Genomic DNA, 26,465 nt, shown 5'->3' with positions numbered 1-26,465 from the left:
CCTGCCTCGGCAGCTTTGGCCCACGCGTTGCCTGCTGCAGGACAAGAGGAGGTCGATCCCCTGCGAGTCCTCCGCCCTCCCGGCAGCACCAGGCCAGACGTACGATCGCGGTCCTGAACCTGCACGGCCAAGATGCGAGAACCTGTACAGCAAGATGATAAATGCCCTTCTAAAACTCCTCCTGGATGGATTACTGTAATGACATATTCATTTTCATGCTGTTGAACCTGTTTCAGCAGCGAGGAAGTTACCATATATTGCCTGAGGGAACCTGTAACATACAGAGCCAACAGGGGGCTACCACCACCCTTATGTCCTCGGCCACATGCAGGCAGCAGCTTTCCAACACCGACCTGTGATGGCTCTCTCTGAGCATCAGCATGTGGGGTGCACCCCAGAGGGCACAAACCGGAAACAAAGATACGGGTAGGAATTTGGTGAAATGTCACATTTCCGTCAACCGTCCGTTAACGCACCATGATTTGCCTTTAAAATCGCAGTTACTGGAAACTGGTGGTTGAATCGTTGCTGGCTTCTGGAAGCTGCCCTCTGCCAGCAGACACCGCGGGGTCTCCGGGCACCTGCCCACCACACACAGGCATGGGGTCACCCAAAAAAGCCTGCAGGATGCTGTGCCTTGCCTGGGGACCCCGCCACACCATCCGCTACAAGAAAATGCACTTACTCCACGCTTTTGAAACAGAACAAGCAACCTAGGATTTGATGCTATTACTCAGTAATAGGCTGACAAGACTTACACTGAGCGGCACAAAGCATCCTCCTGCCTGGGGCTGCGCAGAGCCGAACACATCCTTCAGCCCCCATCCCTCAGCCCCTGCAGGCCAAGGACCAGGAGCCACAATCTCATTAAAACGCCTGGAACGGAGGAAATGAACGAATGGGCAGTGGCTCGCTCTCAGCCGTTTGTTGCAGGCTGGCTGGTAACGTGGAAGGTATCGACTTTTTATGTTGTGCTTCAGAAGGTGAACGATTTCCAGGATATCAGCCACCAAGCCTCAAGAAAAATCCCTGGGTTTTAGTTTCCAAGACCTAAGTGACTTTATTTCAATGTGTTCACTGTGTTACTAAAATAATCACTTCATTTGTGCTCCAGAGTCCAGACACACATTAGGGGTTTGCTACAATCCAGCTCAAATAAAACACTTAAAAACCAACCAAACAGAAACCCCACGCCCTCCAAAACAAAAAACATAAAAAAAAATAAAATCCATCTTTTGGAAATAAGAAGGCCTTGACATTGCATTTGTATCCCTCACTTGTACTTCTCATCTCTTAGTTGCTCAGTGAACTTGTAAACTTAATGGATTGACTCATCCCTTTCAAAAGGGTTAAATGAACTCAAGGAAAAAAACATGTTTTTGAATCCCTTTTAATCCCTTCAGGTTTCAATTACATCATTAAAAGCCACCCATGGTCCGGGATTCTAAGTATGGGTCATAAACGATAGCAATACACTCATTTTTATTTACTTATTTTTACAGCAAGCCTCTCCAAAAGTGGGTGAAAGGAGAAAACTTACTTTCAACACGTGACCAAGCAAACACAACCCAGGAGTCAAAAAGCTCATCCTGTTTTTGCATGTGACACCAATAATTCAGTTTTGCTTCCTCCTGGGCAAGTATTATGAAAACATCTTTTAGAAACCAACAGCACAGAAAGCTGAGCTTCCCATGAAGACTTTTTGCTTGTGGATAGAAATATTTGTTGCTGTGCTTCCAGTTGGTTCCACGCTCATTTCGGGAACGTTGGCTAAGACAGATGCGCATTTAATTGCAGAGATTCAGAGATCAGCAGAAGCTCCCCATCCGCCCAGCTTCTCGCAAAATTATCTAATTGCAATCGATTTTAGTGTCAATTTTCTTTCAAAAGCTATGTACCTGACAAGGAGGCCCCACCTCCCAATCACACCAGCCTCATTTAACATCCCAGGCGTAGATTTAGAGCATGTAGTCAGGCTCTGGATGAGGACATGCACAAAGACAACACTTGCTTTTTGCTCTCCAGAATGACTACACAGCCGTCTCTCCCCCTCACAGGACCATCAGAAGGATGGATTGGCTCTTCAGAGCCTTTCCGGCTCTATCAGAAGTGGTTCCTTAAATGACAAGTTACACTTACGAGCAATATTTCAGCACTTCTCCCAAATTACGAAGTGTCTGTGATACAGTTAATAACGTGATTGCCACGATCGCCGAGGAGACCGAAATGCCTCAAGGATCCATTCTGCAGAAAATTGTGCAGTGGCAAAGTACTTGCCGAGGTTTAGCACCTCGCTGTCCAGGCAGTTGCCATAAATGTGACAAAGTGAAACATAACCTGACTCAAACGCTGTTATTTTCCATGGCTGATTTGAGTTGACTTTGATACACATGAATCACAGAAAACTGTAAGACAGTCCAAGAGGTATTTACATAAGGGGCTGATTATCACAGTAAGGAGCTATCTGGACAGAAATACATTTGTGTTTCTGGAGGATGGAATAACCATCTTTCATCCCACAGATATCTCTAATTCTGCAGGCATCTTAATTTCCATTAAGATCTCAGAAAAATCTGTGTTCACATTACAAAAAGAGCAAAGGTGATTTCAGCTTTAGAGAACGCTGTGGGTGATCAGCGTGCTGTTCTCAGGGCATAATGAGGATGCGTGCCAGGGTACGTTTGGGTTACTGACATCCTGCACTGGATTTTGACTCTGCATTAAGCAATTCTACTAATATTACTTAATTGTTTACCCCGTCCCAGAGATTCTTCTGCACACGTATTTACATTGTTAAACACACTACGTCACTGCTGAAACCAAACAGAAACTTCAGAGGCACAAGCCAATTTAAATACGTGAGCAGAGCAGCTCTGCCCATCCGCACACCGCTCAAATTATTCCTCCTCTCTTTGTCTGATGCCGAATTCTGATGAAAAGGCAAAAAAAAGAATTACACTGTGGTTTGGTGGTTTCCATTTCAATAAACCTCTGGATTCATAAGCGGTAGTCACCTGTGACCACACCAAAGCGCTCGCAGAATGTGACATTCAGGCCAGGGTATCCCTGAAGTTCAAACAAGTCTGGAAGCTTCTCTGGAAGGAGCCAACACCCTGTGGTGAGCATTTTCTAACTTACAACCTCTCCTGACCACTTCACCCAGCTTTTAGAGCACGACCAGGGTATCCTTCATTCAGAAAACCCTCTCTAGGTCACAGAACTTGCAGACCAGCTGCAAACAGACCTTCAAGAACTTCAAGCACTTCTTTTCCCCACCAGCCTTACACTGGTTAAGAAGACCTGGGTGCAGTAAAGTACCACAGAGGAGCATGACACAGAAGACTCGACCTAACCTATGTCACAGCAACCATGTAACTTACACTAAAGATCAAGACACCATTTTCTGATCAAAATTTTCAGTAGCGTATAAAAACGTAATAACCAACATGTTTCCTAGGTTTTATCCTGTGGATGGGCTCTGATTAGCATTGGCTGATAGCTATTAATTCTTTGTTCCACAGCAAAACATGTCTATTGTGTACGTTCCCATTCATGATCCAGAATACCCTCCTGCTGGCAGTGGCATCTTTTGACGTTTCTGAACAGAGATAAGTAGAATAGCTGCATTTCCCGTGCTGTCTCCTGTCTTGTATTGTACTTGTCACAAGCTGGCGAACTGTATTTGTGGGGTGGAGAAGGATGCTCTCCGGGGAGTGCCCATTTAATATTCTCAGCTGTGCTGTGACCTTTTCCATTAATAGATGTCACAATAAGGGCATGCCTTTATTGCCAAACCACAACAGCACACTGGTTAATCACCCACAAGACAGGCGTCACCTGAAGCTTTGACATGAATATCCAAGCACACGTCTCATCTTGCCTGTATCTGAGCGGGGAGGAGCAGCCTGGGGGGCTTCCAGCAAAAATCCCCAAGGCCATTTATCAAACACCAGTCGGTGCAAATCTGAAGGAGAGGAACATCAGCTTTGAAATGAAGATAACTGAACAGTTCTTCAGAAAGAGAAGCTGAACTTCTTCCTTCATTGCTGACAACTACAATGCAAATGACTAGTGTGGGGAAGACACTGGCAGTATCTGAAAGGGATTGAGCAGAACAGTCCTCTTGAGGAAAAAAAAAAAGGGAAATATTTGAAAAAAATGAATAATTTAAAAAGTAGCAGGGAAGATCAGTACACTATTAAGTAGTGTAGTCTCAGCTCCCTCTTCTGGTCTTTCAGAGTAAACGTACTGGAGCAAGGAGGTCTTCATAGTCCAGCATTTGGTTTCAAAATCTAGCAACAATGTTCACACAATTTACACAAAACACCCATTATTTTCTTAAGCCATGGATGTACAGACATGGAAATGTATTTTAGCATATGAAATAACATTGTGCAGTACCTCTTTATTTCCTCCGCGAAGCCTTCACTTTCTTGAGGAGGCAGCTCTACACCCTCACCAGGGGCTGCAGCCGACGGTACATCCCCAGAAACGAGCTTATCAGCTTCGTCGCAGCTATCAGGCTTGGAAGTGCTGTAAAATAATCATGAAAATTCATAAGGTGAAAAACTTGAGAAGTGCCCATGAAGCTTCAGTGAAGTCTTCCGAAAAGATGAGCTTCAGCTAGGTCTGAACTTCTGTAAGGAGCGCGTTGTCCCTTCCCTTGTTCTTTCCCCCATCTCCCACAAATTGCTTCTTCCTACAAAACCTATTTAAATTCTCAGCTGACCACAAAACCAACAGTATTAATGAGAAGTTTTGACAGCTCTTACAGACCACAGCATTAACTGCCAGAGGAATTCAAGAGTCCTCTCTGCTTTCTGTGCATGAAGTCAGTCAGTGGGTCCCTAGCGACTGCTGTGCAGTTCTCACACGGCCCCTTCTCCTCAGCAAACATGGCAAACGCTCCGTTCAATGACTCGCCTTTTAGAAAAGCTAAAATCCAGGACTCAAAAAGTCTTAAGTTAAAAGCCCTCGGTATGCCGCGATGCTAAAAGCACAACAACCCCTGAAGTCACGGCGTGACTGTTCAGGTTACAGGCCTCTACGTGCTACCTCCTCCACGTCCCCCTGCTCAAAGCCCCGCGAGGCCCGGCCTCAGAGGCCCGAGGGTCCCGCAGCGATCCCCAGGGCACACGACGACACACGGCAGAGCAGCTCGCCTTACAGCAAGCGGCGGGGAGTGCCCTTTCCCTGTCCCCGCAGAAAAGGAGCCCTGACAGGAGTGACAACCTGACACAGCCAGAAAACGGGGTGCGGGGCGAGCAGGCGCCTGCCCAGCCCCTGGCACGCATCCATAAACTGTTCACTTGAGCAAAGCCCACACGAGATGGAAAGATGTGACAGCAGCACAAATAACACTCCTGTCCCAGGTCTTCTTTCTCTTTGAGAAGGTAATCACCTGCCTCTCCAAAAGATCACCCCACAAAGACCTCATTTTGTTTTCCCTCACTGAGCACACCGCTAACCCCGCTCTTGGCTACGCTCCTTAAACTAGCGACAGAAAATAAAGTACGTGACCCATGACTGCCTCTCAAAAACCCATCAAGATGTCCCAAATCAGTCTAGTTTGTTGTACGCTGACAGAACCAGATCAGCACTGGCTACTGCAGCCTAACCGTTACACTTAACTATTTCTGTATTAACAGTTGCCTGCACATACCAAAATACATTGTTTTTGCACTTTGGATACTAAGTTCCAGTGTCGTCAGTCTCTTTCCTAAAATAATGTGAGAGAAAGCCAATGGTGGGTCTGATCCCCTCCTGCCCCCGGAGATCTGAACACACCTCTGCCCAGGGGGCCATAAAGCTACGTACGGGGTCCTTCCCCACCCTTTGCAACCACGTTTGGTCCGCTCTAAGTCAGCCTGCAGTGGGACCTGACGCCTGGTGTCCTCCTCCCACACCACGATCTCAGCCTTTTACAGCTCCCTCCCACTAAGGACGTGTGATTCAGAACAGATCAACTTTAAAAGGAGCTAAAGGGGGGCCCTTTCCATACCTCAAAAGGAGCTAAAGGGGGGCCCTTTCCATACCTCTTCCACCTGGAGCAAGGGGCAACCTGCCGAGCAGCTGTTTGCTGAAGGAAAAAGCCATCACACACAGTTCTATTCTTCTCCAAAGAGGATGCTTCTCGGATAAAATGTCTCTGAAATGGGGTCCACGGGTCCCTACCCAGCCTAACCAGAAAGACCTCAAGCAATTCTGAGCAGGAACTTCAGCTTTTAAGGAACTGTGCTAACAACTGTGTGGCTATTTAAGTAGGTAGCTCCAGACAGGTCAGCCTTCCTAAAGCAAACCAACTTTCTTCAGGTGATGACAGAAAGACCAAGCCCCAAGGACAAAATGCCAGGGTTCAGGTGTGCACGACGAGCCCCTGCACTGCTCCTGCTTGTCCCCCCCAGCACCCAGTCCTTCCCAGGCAGCTCCAGAGGGACAGAGATGTCCCGGGCAGCAGCCGCAGGCAGCAGCTTCCCCTCATGCTTCTGGGGATTCAGGCACAAGGAGACATCGGTGGTGGAACCAGCCCGTGGGCGAGAAGCTTCTTTCCGGTTTCCTGAGTTAAACAGTAAGGGCTATTTTAGCCATTCCTCTAAAAATGTCTTCTCCTCACCCCCAGTAATTATACTTGAATAATTGTGGAAGGTAGATTAAATCGCATTACTGAGTAAGAGTTGGTGAGGTTCAGGGACAAATCCTTCCTTTCTTCAGAAACACGTACACAAGCGAGGACAGCCATAGATCACATCCCTAACTTCAGTCAGTACATATGAGCATGAGAGCAGTTATTCCCAGTGCTTATCCACTAACTTACTAAGATCACGAAGCTATTTCTGAGAGCTGACATCCCTGAAGTTGCTCTGTGCCATATGGGCTGGCTACTAAGTCATTCTTTCCAAGAAACTAGGCAATAATCTCTGCTTCAAGCACTCCTCTCTCCCTTCCTTCCTTCCCCACCCTGTCCACGCTGGTCTGATGCTGACACAGGCTTCCTGACTTCTCAGTCCCGTCAAGTTTAAAAAAAAACAAAAAAGGAACAAAAAATAAAGAGCTGTTTCCTTTTCCACACGGACGACTTTTCCCTTCGCTAAAAACATCTCTGTCCTAATATAGCAATAGCGTCAAACGTATACAAAGGCGACGTGACTATATAGGGTCAGGCGGAGATTAGAGAAAGTAAGATTTTAAAGCAAAAAGTAAACTGCTAAAAATAAGCGAAGGCTGAACATCTGCTTGGAGAGCAAACAAAGTGTCACAAAATTCAAACGCTTCGCCAGAGGGCCCAGCCAAGGCGGGATACCAAACAGGCATAAACTGGTGGACACTGTGCTAGGCACGTGTGAGAACACGGCAGTGAATGACTCGCAGTAGCACCTGCTCCCCTCACACCCCACTGCTCGCTGCCATCCTTCAGCTTTCCCCTTTACGCCTTTTCACACAAAGGGAAAACTTTCTCAGCCTTTGGCTAACGTCACTGCTTAACGCTGTCCGCAAAGCGAAACCAGCTACCAGAACACAGACGTGTTTAGAAGAGCTCTGCTCCTTGGGCTTTACAGGGCACAAGGCTTGCTTTTATGCGCTGTAGCATCACGAAGCGATAAACCCAGCGATAACTCCCCGTTTCCCATGGATGGTCTCATGCCCTTTTCCCCCCTGCTGGGGCTCTGCACGAACCGCAGCGCCAAGGAGCACCCAGCGAGGCCACGGGACGCAGCTGCTGGCCCATCACACCAGGGCTGGTATTGCCACGTGACTGTTTTGGGATGGCTCAGGCTGGTTTACAGGTGGAACAGCTGGCTACATTAACACCTCTGCTTCGCCACAGCTCTTCCTAAGATTTGCCACTAAGAGCTTTTCCACCTGGCAATATTCAAATGGCTGGAGCAAGGAGACTAGCAAAAGGGCCAAGTTTTCCTGGTGCACAACGAACCGTACGTTGGCCACTCTTTATCCTGCTGAGAGGAGGTGATCCAGAAACAAACACACTTCAATTCCTGCCTCTGTTTTTAAGTAATTCTCCAAAGCCATTTTGTGACCCTTGGCACACGCAGCCCCCCCGCGTACTCCTGCCAACCCTGAGGCACACACCAAGCATCACTGGCTCCCAGGACGTGAGCTACATGACGGGGAAAGGCCCCCCTGGAGATAAGGCAGAGCTGCTTCCACCTGGCACAGGTTCCTCTCTGGCAGCTTAATGCCACATGGCAGGCTGGGAGACAGCCTGGTGCGGGGGAACACGACGTTTTCCAGTGCCCGCTCAGGTTTCAATGGCCCTGTATTCACACCAGAGCTCCGTCTGCCGAGGACCGAATGCCGTGCTGCAGCTCCTCGACCTCAGCACGAGGTTAACGGCGAGAGCAGAAGCTTCCTCCAGCACGAGGCAGGGCCCAGGCTGGGCTGCTCTGCCTCTTCCCTGCGGCCTCCCCTGCAGCCAGCTCGTTCAGCAGCTGCCACTTTCCCCGGTACCTGCAAGATTTCTGCCCGCATCTCAGGCAGGAGAGTTACCGTGGATCCCAGCTGAGCGGAGGTCTCCTACAGCCGGGGCACCGCGCTGCCTCCTCTGCCCTTGCAGTCCTACCGCTCCTCCTGTGAGTGCTGCTGCACAGCTCTGCGTCTGCAGCGCAAGCAGGAAGATGTGCCTAGCCAGAATTTCTCCTAGCACGTGTCTGCTGGCAAACCAGAGGGAACTCGGCCTTTTGGTTTCACTGCTAAACAAAAATGCTTGGCAGAACAGCCAGGGAACTTTTCACCTAATTCTTTTCAGGGCGCTACTCTGCGGATACAGTAAATAAAGTCTGGTATCGAGCAGATGATGCCACGATGTCCCTGATCAATACGTTACCAGCAGGGGAGGAGAGGCAGACAGTCGTCCTCAAGAAACAACAAAGATAGAGTTTCTTGACTGACAGATGGAGGGACAACCTGATCTCTCAGTATGCGCTGCCATATGGAAGACATTTAGCACAAACTGACCCCTGCCTTCCATGCACCATTGTTTTTCCCTGTTGAAGGGCACACCATCTGCATTATACGACACCCCTGATGGGGAAATACTTATGTGGAAACAAAAGGAATTTATTAGTAAATAACTAAATATGTTGAAAAAAAAAACCAAAACACTGCATTACTGTATTTTATTGCATATCGACTGGAAAAGCAACATGGCACCTAATAACCCTAGGAAGAATTTAGGAGTACAACGCACAGGTGTAACCAGGAAGCACTGACATGGAGACATAACACGTGTGTGCATTAGAGAATTTTTCTGCACTCACAGTGAAGCAGCAGTACAGTATTTCTACACAAAACGCCAAAAAGCAGTGCCTTTTCAAAGATCGCCTTACCTACACAGGCAACTCTGTGTTCCATGCCACGGGTGAAGAGAAGGTGAGGGATAAGGCAGTGACATGAAGCAACGAGAATTACTGAAACTTCCCTCGGACAGGAGAAGCGCAGTCCTGCCACCACTGATCCTCGTGGTGAGCGTAACCCCCCGTGTTTTCGGAGCACCGCTTTCGGGTTCGATGTGAACAAACCACGAAGGCAGCTGCGGCTGCTCCTGCTGGAAGGCAGGAGCCCAGGCGTGTCCGGCTGCGTGGAGATGAGCCCACCCTGCCGACCAGCTGCATCTGCGGGCGGACACACGCGGGAGCTGCCGCCTTTCTATCGCGGGGCGCCAGCAGGGAACGCTGCCACAAGGCGCATGCCTCGCTAACAGGGAGTAGGCAGCCGGCGGCACCCTGGGCAGGAAAGACAAGGGCGAGGAGAACACGCAGGCTTTTGTGTCTAAAGCTGATACGAAGTAAAGGAGGGAGAAAAACAAACAAACCTGATAACAGGAACCCCGAGACCAACTTTTGCACGCTTACGGTAAAAGCATTTTAAAGACAGAACTGATGAAGATCAAAAGGAAAGGTGTGACACGATGAACCTTCAATCTCAGATCCAGATAAGAACGCGAACAGGGTGAATTCATGAGGTTTACAAGAAGCAGTAAATTAAGACACTATGAAAATTGCTCTTCATAAATGTTTCCTAAGGCAACATTTACCATAGACAGCGGGGGTGCCTTTTTGCCTACAAACAGCAAACCATCACCCCAAGGGCAGCAGTCTTCTAATTCAGACTGTAATCAAGAGACCACGTATAAATCTTCCTAGCGCTTTTGGTGGTAGGATTTTTTGTTGGTGGTGGCTTTCGATTTTGTTTTTGTTTTACTCCTTCACACCCAGAAAGCAGCTCATAGCTCCAACTCAATTACTGCTCACTCTTTTCTAACCAGCTTGCTACTACAGCAGGCAACGACTTAATGAGAAAAAATACAACCCCCCCAAAGAAAACAAACCCTTAACCTAGTTACATTTATTAAAAACAAAGAAGCACAACAATTCAAAATAAAACTTACAAGAACTGGATGAAATCTACATCATTAGCTTCCTATGTAAACTTCTCTAGATCATCCTACTTCACCCGGGTCGCAGGAAGAAGTTGGTTTCTCACAGATTCACCCAGCACTAGCAGTCTAACTAGCCTGGGGACAACGGAAGACCAGCACCAGCCAAGGTTACCCAGCATTTAAGGTGGATTGTGCAAACCCCACAAGCTTCTTTCTGCCTTTGATAGCATACTGGTGCTATTTCAGCTAACCAGTTTATTGCTAGCTTAAATATACTGTTCGTGTTTACACTCCGCTGAATTCACAATGACCGAAGGGTAAACACACCCTGAGAGGCTTCCTCTGCTGCTGGCAGGTAAGACAAACGTACGTGCCCAAAGATGTTGACAACCCAACTGCCACCAGCACAGCAAGGCAACAGTTTCCCTCCTCGGTGCAAATAAAAGCAGACAAAAGGCCCTGTGTCCAACAGAAATGAGACACCTGAATGCTTTATAGTCAGCATCATGCTGGTAAGGAACTTCTCAGGATTAAAGATTAAGAAAATGACTGAAGGATCAGTTACCTTGTATACTAATCAAAATATATATGTGTGTGTAAGCACCTAAAAATAATATCGGCATGTACTGCACCTTCACATAGTATGATCCTCTGCTCCAAAGTGATTCACTCTAGGGGAAGAGTAAACAGCATCTTCTTTTGAAAGTTTTGGTTGAGTGAGAAGATTTAAATTCTGACAAAGATTATACAAATGCTACACCTGCTACAGACTCTGCAAACCCCTCGGAAACCGCCTGTGCCAGACACACATCCCCCCAAGAAGAGTGACGGCAGTTTCTCAGCCAGCACTGACCTCTGCGGGCCTCCTCTCGCCCCCCAGCGCCCCAGCGAGCAGCTGGAGCAGCTTCCCACCACGCCAGCCGCAGGCGCAGCCCTTCCCAATACCTTGCTGCAGTCAGCTCAGCAGCATCCCCGGGCTCAACATTTCCGTAAGCCGCAGGAACAGGCAGCGGTTGCTCAGAAGGATCAAGGGCAGCAGCCAACTGTATATCATCACCTGGCCCAGGAGGGCTGCGGAGAGAAAAGACATGGAAAAAGGCAGCCTTAGAGGTCTGAATTATTGCAGCGTTATTGTCACTTGGCCGGCTGAAGCCCCCGCTGTTTGGCATGTGTGTGCTGACTCGTGTCTTAGGGAATGCAGGGAAAGTTGGTATTTTTAATGTAAGTTGCGTTTGTGTACAGCTTTATAGCTCCCCCAGGACTGAAGTCACTGGAATTTTGTCTGTGTTACAACTGCAGGAGCAATGAGATAATACAATCCAGCAGCAAATTAAACCAATTGTGATTCTGATTTTAAAAAGCAAATGAGAAAACGAGCTACTGCTTGAACAAGGGAAGTGGCAGGACCTCCTTGCACAAAAGCACCTAACACCCAGGGGGCTGGAGCCCGCCTCCCACCTGCCCTGGGGCTTCTATCCCCAGCCTTGCCCCATGCCTGGGCAGGCAGGGCAACCCCTCGTATTGGCACCGAAATGCTGAAAGGAAGCGATCTGTAAAGCCATCTTTGAATCAATAAGGAAGGGAGCCTTGCTGAAGAAGGTTTTTTGTTTGTTTGTTCTAAACAAAGGCACCAAAGCACAGGAACCCCCTGAAAACAGTGCTTCTGTTGCCTGCTTCTACCTGACTTTCCTCTGAAGCCACCCAGAGACCAAGGTCCTGGCATTATCACCCTTCCCCGGAGCTCACCAACATCCCTAGGTTTTTTGTAAAACACAAAACGTGACCTTGGTCGGGGTTCCGATTTCACACCTGTGGGTTCCCCAAGTGGTTTTGGGGTGCTGCTTTTCTGAGCTCCGTACTGTCCACATTGTTCCTGGTCCTACCAAGCGAATACCACCCCGCACACTGCCGGATGGTCCTGCACACACGGATGGACTTCAGCAGGGGTGTATGAACTTAAAACCGTCCCTCAGCATTTGGCATTTCAGCTTAAAAATAAAAATCTCTAAACCATGTAACTCAGCTTTAGCACTAGACAATTACCTCCTTATCTAACCACAAATCCAGCGGTTCTGTACGATTCTGTACTGTGGTTTAATTTGGGTTCAAACAACATAAAAAGGAATTAAAGTACACTACGGCAATGTCCATGTTATCCTGGTAACGACTAGAGACGTCTGTCTGAACACACTCCTCACAGTTTGCTTATTTTACCCCAACTGCGAAGTAGCATGCTCACATGGGAAAAGCGATTCATCAAGCTTGTTTTCTTCTTTTTATTTTCATTCTGAATTAATTGCCTTTGTGATCCCCTGTAAGGCGGCGTTGCTTCTCTCCATTCCCAGCGGTGTGGCAGGGGCTCTCTCCCCGCCACCACACCACCGCCAACCAGAGCAGGGCTGAGTTGCCCTGTGAAGCACAGGCCTCAGATACACACACTTGGCTACTTTGGAAACCTACAGCATGGCTTTTAACTGTTTAGTGTTGTAATTAGATAAGTGTCCACGTGTCCCCCCTGGTTTAACAACACCTTGGGGCCCAGGCTGTGTTGAGAAGGCCTGAGCCGAGACGCCTCCAGATCTGAAGTCCTCCAGCTGATGAGTACATGGGGAGAGGTTTTCCCTCATCGCTAAGAGCTGCATACACTTGGGTGCTACCTCTGCTTTCCCTTAAAATGAACACGCAGAAAGTACCGGGGTAGACCGTGACAGCAGGGCACTGCTAATCCTGTCTCGTACACATCAGGAGTGAAGCACCAAGGGCAAACGGGCCTTGTTCTGGTTTGTGACCGCAGCACTAAGAGGCTTTCCTACAAACACACCGAAAGCACAGCACAAGCACATCAAGTGCTCGTTGAAGCTGCCACAGGTGTGCCCTAACCCGGTGAGAAGTGTTTGCTCTCAGGCCCTCACATCTGCTGCACGACAAACCCTGATTTCCAGGCAGTCCGCGGACACCAAAGCTTGAAACTCGGTCCCAGAGCCTGGGCAGGGGGTGGTGAAGCTGTTCATCGCCAGGCCACGCGGCTCAGCACGGCCACCCGAGGAAGCCATCCACCCGAGAGCTGCTCAGACGAGTTCCCCAAGCGAAATTGCCGGGCACCACAGCCGCCCCAGGCACCCGGCCCTGCTCCGAGCCCTGCGCAGCACCCGGCCTTGGCCTCCCCGGCCTGTTTGCTCCTGAAAAAGGCCACGAGCCTTTTCCATTCCGATGCCCACGTTCTGGGTCAAGTCTGGAAGAGGCTCTACTTAAAATGACTTCCAAATTCTACTTATGACAAGCATGACTGAAATACTTCTCCAAGGAAAATACTTCACAGTTTAACAAGCAGTTGCTTACTAACAGCTGCAGCTAGCACACTAAATTCAGCCCAAAGACCGAGGGGAGCAGCCTGTTGTTCGTGCCACAAGTGAAAACGTTGACCATCGAGTGCCCTTCTGAGTTTCAAAACTTCAGCTTTAAAGGCTCTACCTAATCTTGGAGAGAGATTTTTCTCCAAGTCACTGTGTTAAGAAGGCAGGTACACAAACAGCAAGCTTGACCCACACGACTCATGCGCGTTAAATACCAACGAATGAATGAGGATTAACCACATAAACCTATGTCATTTCTTCTGGTTACACATATGAAGCCTGGCTTCTGTTTACATAAGAAGCTTTTGAAACAAGGCAGGCAGGGTATTTTAAATACGCCGAGAAGCACGGACGGACGCGGAAGCAAGCAGGTTGAGCTCCCAGGCACCAACTCTGCCAACGCAGCTCTGGTGGCTCTCCCACCGACGCCAGTGAGACGCAAACCTTTAGGCCCCAAATTCATACCAAAGTTTTAAAACGTTTTGACGCTGGTGCTGGAGACAGAAGGCAGTTACAGGTCTTGGCATTTTCTGCCTGTCCATGTTTTTCCAATCAGGAGCTGGATGTGGCTCCCTTCGAACAGTCAACAACAACAGCTCCAAGTTTACTCCAAGGGAAACCAATAAGCATTTCAAGCCCCGCCATCTCCCAGTCCCAAACATTTGGTTGCTTTTACTGAGATAACAGGAAAATTTATAGATCCCGCTCTTCCTCCAGAAATCTCTGGAAAACAGCATAAAACACCCCCAGGGAGGATTGAGTTCTCAGCATCCTCATCACCCGCTATTTCATGTTCCTCAAGAAACAAGATGTTGCTCACCGGGGTAGAACAGGGCTGATAGACAAAACCCTCTACATTTTGTACTTGTCTTGGCAATAACTCGGGCCCAATAGCCAATTTTTGAGCCTCTGTTCACACATGCAAATTGATTAATCGACTGCAGAAAAGTATTGAGAGGATTTGTTATTCCTGAGATGTTCTTACACTGCAATTATTTCCAAAGGAAAGAAATCTAGTGGCACCTGCCTCAGTTCAAACACATGAACATATTCTACCTTGTAAAATTTCTTACATTTTATTAAGTAATTCCTCCATACTGTTCACTTTTTCCACCTCTTAATTTTGTAGTTTATCTCACACTTTTGCCACATTCTTTGAAGTAAACTTCACATGGGGAAAATCCAACAAACAGCTCTAGTAACTCTATGCACCTTTGGTATTTATGCTCTTTAAAAGTATTTTCACAATTATTGGGACTCCTGTTGATAGATTTAGCAGATTAGGAGGTAAGAAGTTCTTAAATTAAAAATCAACCTCCCTGGTATCAAAGTAAAACTAATTTTACTCAGGGAACAGCTCAGGAGGGCCACATAAAGTGCCAGCACAGGATTAAAAACAAAGAGCAGACAACCCATTGCTCTTCCCCCCCCCCGACAGTACTTCTGAAAAAATTTAAGATCTAACATTAACAGAGTTTTAGGAAAAGTAGGAGATGCTCAGATTAAAACGAGAAGCCCAGTTTTACTTCCTAATGAAGTAGGGGGACATCCATCCACCCGACCGATGCCCCCACACCACAGCAGCTTTCCCAGCCCCGAGCCGCAGCAGCGAGCGCAGGGCCCCAGTTGTTTGTGCCGGCTGCCGCACGCGGGCATAGCCAGGGCTCTGCTCGAGCAGGCAAGCAGACCCCCAGCCTGAAGTCGGAGTTTAAATACGCCGCCTTCTGTAACCCCAACAAAGGCTCGCTTATGCTTTCGAATTCGCGATTTTGGAAAAACCTCTCCGATTTCTCACGTGCTCCGCAGGGGAAACCACGGCGTAAGCGGCTCACAGCAGCCCCCGTATTCGCGCCGCGGGGCCTCGGCATCGCCGGGCAGCAGCGAGGGCACGCAGGAGGTGAGCTGGCAGGAGGTGGGCTGGCACGAGGTGGGCTGGCACGAGGTGGGCTGGCACGAGGTAATTCAGCGAGTCAAGCCCCTCTTGCAAAGGAGCTCGCGAGTTAGAGGCAGAGCACCGTGCCCAGCGTGCGGGATCTCAGAGCTGGCTCCTGGGGGGAATCACTGCTGGGTCTCACTCCCACGGGCTCTTCCTGCGGGCCGGACGCGAGCGGCGAGCAGAGCGGGTCTGGACGCCGTGCAGCCGTGCCGAGCCGCCCGGCGTGGCGCGCTGCGATCGCACCCAGCCCCGGTGCCACCCGTGCCGTGGGTGGGAGCTGCCATCGCGCCGGCTGAGCAGCAGGACCCCGGCACGTCGGAGGAGAGCGGCTCGGGGCAGCGCCCCACCTCACCGCGGCCAAGGGCAGCAATCCGGCTGCGGAGATCCCCGGCGGTCACCCCACCGGGCTGGGCGGTGGCGGCAGCGCCCTCGGGCCGTCCGGGCACACGGCGAGGGGACAAGCTCCGGGAAGCGAGGCGTTTCGGCAGCGCTGCTGGAAACCCTGCCCCGGCACCCAAGTTATCTCGGCAGGGGCGAGGCTGAGGCGGGCGTTACCTGCGGGCCGGGGCTCCCTCCTTCCCCAGCCCTTCTTCCTCGGCGCTTCGCGTCCGCGCCCACCTCCGGCACCGACGGGATTGCCTCGTAACCGTAAAGCGGCGCGGAAAACCTCGGGACGTTTTCCACCGAAATGCCTGTGAGACCACTTCGGGAGCTGAAAGCTCCGGCGGGTTTCCGCACTCAAAACCCAGTTAACGGAGAGTTCAAGGTTCAGCCCGCCCAGCCCGAGCCTCCCAAGCGCCGGGAGCACCGACGGCGCCGGGAGCGGCCCCGGAGCCCTGCCCGCCGCCTCCCCTTCCAACCTCCCCCCGCTTACCGCGGCCGAGCAGCAGCAGCAGCAGCCCCGGGCTCCGCCGCCCTCCTCCATCCCCGGCTCGGGGAGCAGCCCGGGCCTGGCCCCGCTCCGCCCGGCTCCCCCGGCCCGCCCCGGGCAGCCGCAGAGCGAGCCCAGCGCCGGGGGGCGGGCGCCGCATCGCCCCCGCCGGCCCCTCCGCCACAGCCCCGGCTCGGCACGGCCCGGCTCGGCACGGCCCAGGCTCCTCCCAGGAGGCTCCCGCCGAGGGGCCGGGCCCGAAAGCGGGGCGCTGCCGCCTCCCGGCCCGGCTTGGCCCACGGAAAATCGGGAAGAAAAACGAGATGGTAACACAAAGTAGGAAGCCGAACGGCCGGCGGCCGGCCCGACTTCCAAAAGTTTTCCTGCAACTTTTTAACAGCTTCTGTGTTTGCAGCCACGGAGCGGAGGGAAAGCCGCCTATCGCGCTCAAATTCTTGGGCACGAGCCTATCTCCTAAATTCGCACTACAGGAAAACGGGGCAGTTCTAACGAGCTGCACGCCCTGGTTAATCTCTTGGGTTTCCCATGGGTTTGTTGTAACAAAAGGCCGGCTGCGTGGCTAACGAAGCCTCTGCTCGCCAGCCCAGTGCAGGCAGAGCTGCCCTCACCCCAGCAGTTCATGTGGCCTTTACCCAGGGAGATCGGTATCAGGGTTGTGGCACGCCACGGCACGCCACACTGAACATCTGCGGTACCCATCCCACAGCCGGGCAGCTGATGGACTCCTGGCTTACCCCGTGCCGAGAGCTCGGGGAAAACGCTGGCGCTACAGAGACCGAATTCAGCCAAGCCAGGGTTTGGAGGCTGACATTATGTGCCCCCTGCCCAGGCCCTGGGCATTGAGCTGCGGTGCCAGTCTGGGTGACGAACCTGACACGTCCCCTCTCCAGAGCTCAGCTCTCCGCGGAGCTGTGCGGCTCCCACTCGTAGCGGGTGCGGTAAAGACAGGAGTTGGGCCACTCAAAGCTTCAAGTTGGAGCTGGGCCTCGGGTGGAGAAAGGCATTCTCCAGTTTTTCCAAACTGTTTCTCCTCCTTGTTCAATTCTCTGAGCTAAAGGAGGGAACAGCTTTTTGTCCAAATCGTGTGTTACAGGAGTACGTTCACATTCCTTCCACCTAACGCCCCCAAACCGATACGGACTGTCCCTAGGTGAGCTCGCTGCCCCTTCACACCGCTCACACACCCGTATGGGAAACGGGGCGACATATCGAGGGACCCCCAGAGACCTGAACAGACACTGTAACAGGCAAGAAAGCTGAAAATGCCCCAGAATATCCACGTCACCTGGGCTGCGAGCACACACGGGCCAGCTGCTACCACCGGGAGCCAGGACAGCGAGGAGGAGGGCCAAGCACGGGCTAGGTTTGGGGAGAGCAGCTCTCTGCCTCCCAAGCAGCAGGAAACCAGGGACGGAAAAAGTTACTGGGGTTTCTGATACAGGTACAGGCATTCGGCCACCCTCTCTCTCGTTTGAGGGGGAACTAAGCTCTTTTGTCATCTGGAAACCATTTCGCAAATGGCTTCTGCAGGTATAGCAGCCCTGAGGGGGAGGGAGACTCCAGAGAGAATGAGGTTCATTAAAATAAACACTGATTTGCTTCATAGTCTGGCACAGACTGTGGACACGGAGTAGCTAAGTTCCTGCTAACAAAACCAAATTTAGCAATTTTGGAATTAAGTGGTCATTTTGCTCAAATAACGTGCTCTCCCTGTTCCTTCATCAGTCTCTGGCTGCAGTAGGAGCCCTTCCCCTCTCACCCACCAATCTCATCCCACCTCGGCCACAAAAACTCCCCAATTTTCCTGCCAGCGCCCTCTGTGTAGGCACAGCCAAGCCATTGAAATGGAGACATAGAGAGCAACTGCAGGAGCAGGGAGCCAAGGTGTGCTCAATTAATTACCTGCTTTTCCTGTGAGAATTAATTGATCTGCGTTAATAGAGGGCTTAGGGGAGTGGAGAGGAAGCAAGCTGGGAAGCAAGAGGAGGGGAGCAGCCTCCCCGCAGGTGGGAGACAATTACAGGCTGGGAGAGCCCCAAGATCAAGGAGAGAGGGAAAAGGCACTGCAGCAGATCTCCCAGGTGGGAAAAGAAGATGAGCATGCTGATGGGATGAGCTCTTCAAAAATGCAATGGGCACAGCAGGCACGTCTGTCCTTCACCCCTGCTTCCCTCGTTCCTCACTGCTCCAAATCAGACTCAAGCCTGGCACTTCCAGAAGCGCTGGGTGTCAGAATGCCATTTTAGGTTGCGTTTTCAGAAATCTGGACTTCGGCTCGAGGAATGTCATGAAGGTACAACTGTCATCGCCAGGCGGCCTGCGTGCTGTGAGGCTGCGGGTGGGCACCTGGTGGGAGCCCGCGATGGACACGAGTGGGAGCGGTGACCCACGGTGCCTTACCCCTGAGAGTTCAGTCGGAGGGATTTTCCCCTAAACCATGTCCCTTCTGCCAAACCAAAGCACTCGTAACGGGGGGTGGGAAATGAGTCAGCCCTCAAGAGAAAAAAAAAAAAAAGAAAAACAAAACAAACCAACAAAATACCATGAAAGGACATGAAACTGGTTTGAAAAGAATGTTACGTTAACTAAATTTTTAAAATTTAGTTTTTCTTTTAAATTTGCCTTCTGGTTGTGGGGGTACAGGATGAACTCACATCAGACTGATATTCTTCTCCCAGTAGGCGTGAAAACAAGATACTTTCTTCTCCAGTCTCCATCCCTTAAAGTTGGGGTGAAGACTGTCACAAGTCTACAAGCAAAGCCAAATACTACGATCTTTGTGATAAACCTGCAAACAGCAACGTGTGTGTTTGTCCTGAGTAATGAGGCTGTCTTGTGTGACTGATCTTTAAGAAAGTGGAGGGGAATTTTAAATTTTTCTCGGTGAAAACTTAGTGCCTGTTTTCAAGGCCATTTCCAAGAAAGAAAACCATATAAGTACACTTAAATTTGTTTAAAATTAAAGAGGAATTGCTCTTCTTCATTTCCTAGCCAGGGGTTCAGAGTCGTACCCTCTGCAAAACCACAGAATCAATTAGTTGCAGAGCAGCTTGGCTTAGATACCCAAGCCACTTCTGTAACAAACACCTGAAATTTTTCCTTCCACTGCTGTTCGCATACAAATTGCCCACAACATCATTTGCGGCGGTTGGAAATGAGGTTGTGCAATTCCCAGCAGTTTTTATTGGCAAGGCTTCGAGATGGCTGTCTCCCAGCCCTTCACCTTAAGCTTCTGCCTTGAAAAAATAAAAAAGTTAAATCTTAAATCATTACATTGTGGAGGATCAAAGTGATAGGAGACTGACATTTTGGAAATTTCCAAATAAACAAAAATGATTAAAAAGAAATCAAACTCCTAGGCTAACCTCAGAGCCTAAAAAAATTCCAGTGATAACTTTTCTAGCAAACCAGGTTTATTTGGAGTTTCTATCAGAAAAATAAGATTTGAAAAATGCCGATTGCAACAGAAGTTTCGTGTCCAAAAAAAAAAAAAGAGAGAAAAAAAGAAAAAAGTGGACGTGGAAAATCTGGAGACTTTCAAATAATCAGCACAAACCAACTCTATTTTGACTCATTTAATGACACTGTTAAGAAAGGGAGGAGGGAGCTTTTAGAGCTTTTAGTCTCCACTTATTTTCATGACAGCTAAATTTTTTCCCTTAGTTGTTAGAAACCGAGCAATGCCTACACAGTTTTTGCTTTCATTCCAGAAAGCAAATCCATTCTTCTCTGCCTGCTGCAGCTATTCTTAGCTGGCTTTGATATTTCTATCAGCCAGGAGAGCATAACAATGTTATCATGCTAACAAATTCCAAAGATTTTACATAAGCTCTTGAGTGCCTTTAAAAAAAAAAAAAAAAAAAAAGGCGGTATTGATTACACTGCTCGTGTTTCATTAGCCAAAGGAGCTATGAAAAAACAACGGGCTGAAAGAAGAAAACAGAAGTTTGATGAGTCTCGGTCTGGTGAAGCAAGCGCTCAGTTTTTCAGGGCATCGTTTACACAGAGAGGCCAGGAGGCCAGGTTTGAGGCTGGAGAATAGCAGCTAGTTCAGGCCAGCAGATCGCTCAGATCCTGCTTGTCTACATACAGCCTATTCTCCTCATTTGATTTTTATAAGCGGACACAACCAGACATCCCCCTTACTTAAGCGACTGAGGGCAGTACAGCATGTGTGGGAGGGGCTGGGTGAAAAAGGATCACAGGACCACAAGGCAGCTTTCTCTCCGGCGGACCTGTCGGAGCCAAACTCTGCTGATACCCCTCCACGACCAGGGAAGAGGACGGGTTAGGCCTGGACGAACCCAGAAGAGCTCCCCAGAAAAAGTTTACCAGGGAGCAGAGCCCAGGCGCCTTTCAGCAGCGAGAGCGAGACTCACACAACGCAACGGGGCCGGACCATGACCACGGCACCAGGTGATGCCACGCAGCGTTTCAGGTGGACCTGAGTTTCCGGAACAATTAAGCCTTTGATTGGAGCGATTAAAATCTCTCCACTTACTACAATTTGAGAAGGAGAGCTTCTTAAAGGTTAAAGGGACTCCACTACAAGAATTAACCTGCAAGATACTGGTTTGGTTAAGGCGTGTGTAGATGAACAGAGTGCGGACAGATCCAGAAAGCATGACATTTCCTTACACAGTACCCAAATGCCAAGGCATAACAAAACCTAGATAAGTCCCTCCTGCTATTAGTGATACGCTTGAGCTCCCACTTACTTAGGTGAATATTGATAAGGCAGCCTCTAGGGACACTCCCCACCTGCAGTCCTGCTTCCAGGCCTGGGGCCCCCAGCACAAGGACATGGACCTGCTGTGGTCCAGAGGAGGCCACGAGGGTGGCCAGAGGGCTGGAGCCCCTCTCCTATGGAGGATGTTCAGCCTGGAGAGGAGAAGGCTCCAAGGAGTCCTCATTGTGGCCTTTCAATACTTAAAGGGGCTTACAAAAAAGATGGAGAGCAACTTTTTGCTCGGGCAGACAATGACAGGACAAGAGGGAATGGTTTTAAACTAAAAGAGGGGAGATTTAGATTAGAGGTTATGAGGAAATTCTTCACTCAGAAGAATGGACTGGCACAGGCTGCCCAGAGAAGCTGTGGCTGCCCCATCCCTGGAGGTGCTCAAGGCCAGGTTGGACAAGGCCCTGGGCAACCTGGGCTGTGGGAGGTGTCCCTGCCATGTCAGAGGTTTGGAACTGGGTGGGCTTTAAGGTCCCTGCCAACCCAAACCATTCTGTGATTCTGTGACATCAACGTAAGAAGATCTCATGAACTGAAACCTGCATTTGAGCTTGCAGTGACCACAGGCAATCCAAGGTAACAGACAGGAGCGGGCACCCCGCTCACCAACACTTGCATTTTTACCTGCTGGGTTACCTACTGAGTCTATCTACAGGCATGCTGAGTATCAGCCCCTAAAGCACACACCGCCTAAAGCCAACTTTAATATCTTTGCTAGATCGTGACAGCAACAGACAACTGCTACCTGTGGCCATTTAGATTTGGAAACAAAGACTGCACCAGGCTGCTCGCCTCGTTCATTTTCAGAATCTAACTCTCAGCACTTCACACACTTTACCTTTTCTTGTTCAAAAAGCGTTTAACCTACAGGAGCTCTCAAAAAGGGCAGAGTGTGGTCTTTGCTCAAGTTGGGGGAAAAAAGAAGGAAAAACGGAAAGCAAAGGATAAGAGAAGTACTAGGAGTTCTGGCTCTTCAGACAAGGCTCCAGAGAAGTCTGTTAAGAAGCACTAGTGCAATGCAAGCATGCCAAGATGCAGAAAAACTGGAAGGAAGCCACATCCAAGTCATGGAGAATATGCCTGTGTCTGTAATTGCTATTCTCAGAGCTGCCCTCCGCAGGGTTCAAAGCTGGGACTAATCCTACTTTGCATATTCTATTAGAAACAGGGACAGCGGGGCTCGCTGCATGGCATCCAGCTCTGCAGGAAGCCAGAAGATAAGAGTTGGAATAAAGAAAACAGGGGGATACGTAGGAGACACAAAAACAATTTGGGGAAAATAGGTGGCTTACTTGGAAGAAGCAAAGTTGAAAGCCAATCAGAAAAAAAAAAAGTAATCAGAAAGTAATTTTTAACTTAATAAGAAAAGAATGGATACTAAACTGCCTGTCCAGACATCGGACAAAATCTCACAGCATCCTTGCCAGACTTCTTTAGCAAATCCCTGTATCTGATTGAATAAACGTAATTTCTTGTGGAGCACTGAAGGATGTTTGAAAAACGGCAGCTCGTCTATCACCTGTGTCAATACATACCTAACGAATGTGTGACCAAGGTTCTCAAGAGTGTTAAACAATGTTTTCAGTACAAAGATGTACCTGCAATTTAGCAAGACCAGGGATGATTTACTCCTGTACTTTAGCAGAGGAAGAGATAAAATAAAAAATAATAATAATAATAAAAAAACACAACACACAGCAATGTGTCTCATACGTTGTTTTCCACTGGCATGTGCTTTCAGTGCAACAGGGCATTCTGTCAGATCAGCATTTTATAAATACTTTACACTGATTTAGCCACTGCCTAAAGCACCACTCAATTAGGTCAATGGCATCTGCTAAAGTAGATGGCAGAACTCCCTTTGATTTCTTAGAAAGAAATATGGGATGTCAGTTGGGTAAGAGCAAAGTCATCTTAATTTTATTCTTCCACTAATAGAAAAGTCCCAAAATTGCGTATCACAGGCTCGACCCTGCAGTCTTCGCACAGGCAGAATTCGCACAGGACTCACCAGCCAGCCAGGGGCTGCAGGCTGAGCTCCTTGCATCTCAAAAAGCGTAATGGTGCTAACGGTTACCCCTTCCGGGGATAACAGTGACAGTAAGATGGGGAAAAATACAGAGAGAGAATTCAGATGCAAAGATGTCAGGAAGAAGGTGAGGAGAGAGAGACAGACTGTTTAACTTTGTGCATGTTATTCACGTGTAAATCACCTGCAGCTATTTTTCACCTTTCTTTTCTGATCCTGACAGGCTGCACAGGTAAGCTAATTTTGAATTAAAAAAAAAAAAAAAGAAAGAAAGAACGATGCATAGCCACTGTTTTGATAAATTTCCTTTTAAATCCAAAAATCTTGTTTTTGGATGTTAATGGCCCAAAGTGTTAGTGCTCAAAACCCACTTGACTGATCTGAAAAGCAGCTCTACATTCCTCGTACCTCATCCAGCAAGACTGTTAAAATATTTAGCACTGTATTTGTTATGCAGACAAAAAAGCCCAAGTCAGTATTTACGAAGGAGTGAACATTCCTTTCGTTCAATCGAACTTGCCAATTTTTGATGGCAAGAACAAAGCACAAAGACGATCCCAAAGTATGTCTGGACCAACTTTAGAGATCGTGCCTGACCTCCGTGTAGGACACGGCGTTTTTCCAGTAGCTTTGCGGATGCCAATTGCTGCAATGCACTTTCCATATGAGAACACCGTTTAGATTCATCACTGATGTCAGTCAGTGCAGCAGAACTCTCGATTTTCCAAAAACCATCGGCAGCGGTAGGAGAGGGCCCACAGTGCAGTGCTACAGCTGGGGAAGGCCCTGATGTGCCGCAGCGTCTCAACCCCCTCGCCCTTTAAGGTGGGTGCTTTATGGACTCTTTTTTGGGACTCCCAGCCCCAAGCCGGGTCCACAGGCGTCTCCACAGCCCCAGAGCGTCCTGTGGTTGTAAAGGAGCCGAGCTTCGCCACACCACCGGGTCAGCCAGTGCTGCCCTCTGCTCTCCGCACCTCACAGACACACACCAGGAATGACAAAGTCTCTGCCTCGAAAAGCTCCCTTGGCACCTTTTCCAAGAGACGATCGCACTTTGCGTGTACCGGCCAGTAGAATTACAGAAAGTTATCGGGAAACTCCACGCCATCTCTAAACACCTCAAAATTTTGATATCATTTGCTATTTTGATCCTTGCTCTGCTCAACATCTGCCATGGCCCATGATGCACACTGAAGCATTTGAGTGGCATAAGGTATAATTTATGGCAGGGGGGTTGGAGTTAGATGAACTTTAAGGTACCTTCTAGCCCAAACCATCCCATGATTCTATGATAGGGACTCCCTGGACGCACACAAAATGGACATACACAAGCCTCCTTTTCCTCCTTGTAAAGGGATGAAGAAGTATGGAGTAGACATTACAAAATAATAATAATAATAATAATAAAAAAACTCAAGTCCTGTTCTTCTTTTCTGAGTAAGACTCAGGGACAAGGAATTGAAGCAGCCAGATGCCCAACAGTAAGCGTGCTTCCAGAGGAAAGTGGAGCTACTGCTTATGCCACGGCCTCCTTTCCAAAACTAACTTTCCTTTTCCACTGAAGATTTGAAGGGAAGTTACTGGTGCCGTACTATTGCCTCGAGTCACAAAAGCTCTTCTTATCTGTTGACCACTGTCCCACTCCTTCAGGCAGTGGGGAAGGGATCACGTTGGATCCCGCTGCTCCTGGATGTCCTGCTCATCACAAGGGCACCTTCCTGCCCAGTGCCACAGCTGGGAGGAGAAGTAATTCCTCCACATCCTCTGCAGAAAGAAATCCCACAAGGACTGGATGTTCCGACCACAACTTTACCCCTTCAACTGTAGATCAGTGGGGTTTCAACATAAGGGATCTTGTAAGAGGCAGAAGCAGTGGAGATGGGAAAAAGCAGTACTGAAGTAATTCAGAGCACAGCATTTCTTTCTCCTAAATACACTATACTTTTTCCTTCTGTTTTGTGGTGATTTAGAGGGGGTGTAAGGAGTCTTTCTCCCTGGACTTCGTCTATCAGGCCCAAATTCCCGCACCGAGCTCCTCGAAAAGCACGCCGTTTTATGCACAGCTACCACAGTTTACCCTCTGGAACAATCAGAGGACAATAAGCACGTGGAGGCCGCTCTGAGACAAGCAGACAGCTGTGACCAGAGCACACGCAACGCCAAGCACAGCTTGAAGTTCAACTACACAAACCCAGCTTTGAGCTCAGAGGAAGAGCGGACCGGCCAGCGTGTCGAACCCTCTGAAGAGAGACCAGCCGGCCCAGCTCATCTCTTCTGCTTCTCGCCCACACGACAAACGCGTGTCCCTCTAAGAAACGAGCCTGGCCGAAAGCAGAGACCCCTCCCTACCTCCTGCCCGTGCCTGCTCGCTCGGTGCGTGCGCGGCACCGCTGGGAGCCGCGGCCCCGCAGTCGCAGCTGCCTGTCGGTACAAACCCGCCCGCTGCCAAAACAGGTGAGCGTGAATTCCTGAACAAATGCAAGTATTAAGCAACCACTCCACGCATTGCCAGCAGCTGTTCCGAGAGCCCTGCCCTGCTTGCCACAGGTATTTATTTAAAGCGTGACACCCGCCCTGCCGGCACACGCATGCGCAGACACAGCGTGGGCAGCCCCTGGGTCCCCGGAGGCCTCCGAACCAGGCCGCGCCGCCACCACCGTGGTCATGGCAAGGCTACGGGACCGCGAAGCCGCCCGCAAAGGGAGACACAAAGAGAGGAAGGGAACTGGAGACAAACACCGGGCTCTAATTTCATTGTCATTTCACGGGCAGAGCCTCAAAGAGAAAGGCGTACAGGTCAGACTCCAGCACCTGTAGCCCTCCGTTTTGCTGGTGAGAGGAGATCCTGTGCGGCCTGCGTCCCCGGCTCCCAGTCAACCCTCCCCCTACATTTATTTTCACAGTAATGCAAGCACTTCAGATATTTTCACCTTAAATACGGTTTTATCATTTTGATTTCGAAGGAATGTGGCACCGGGACATTTTCCCTCCTCACTCAGTTAATATCCCTGCAGTTTTTGGTAATACCGAGGAAGGCTCCATCTGAATTCACTCAGCATTCCTGCTGAGGCAGCTCAGCTTTTCACCGTCCCTGGCTGGGGAAGGAGAGGGGGACAGCGCC

At 49.5% G+C, this 26,465-nt stretch overlaps 1 protein-coding gene across 16 annotated transcripts in view; it reads right to left on the bottom strand.

Moving 5' to 3' along the window:
- TACC2 (transforming acidic coiled-coil containing protein 2) overlaps positions 1–26,465 on the bottom strand; it is a 131,404-nt gene that overhangs the window by 63,333 nt on the left and 41,606 nt on the right. For 11 of the 16 annotated variants that reach the window (XM_080597102.1, XM_080597105.1, XM_080597100.1 and 8 more), the window contains 2 exons: positions 11,342–11,467; positions 4,402–4,533 (listed from right to left, as the gene is read on the bottom strand). In XM_080597102.1, coding sequence (XP_080453228.1) covers positions 4,402–4,533; positions 11,342–11,467 — 258 coding nt within the window. Of the gene's footprint in view, positions 1–4,401; positions 4,534–10,405; positions 10,543–11,341; positions 11,468–15,544; positions 15,631–25,693; positions 25,788–26,465 lie in introns of those variants that run through there. The other 5 variants (XM_080597108.1, XM_080597094.1, XM_080597096.1 and 2 more) reach the window with 4 other exon arrangements.

Source organism: Anser brachyrhynchus (assembly GCF_964034855.1).
Source record: "Anser brachyrhynchus genome assembly, chromosome: 6".
NCBI classification, from domain to species: Eukaryota; Metazoa; Chordata; class Aves; order Anseriformes; family Anatidae; genus Anser; species Anser brachyrhynchus.
This window is presented reverse-complemented; position numbering and strand designations above follow the sequence as displayed.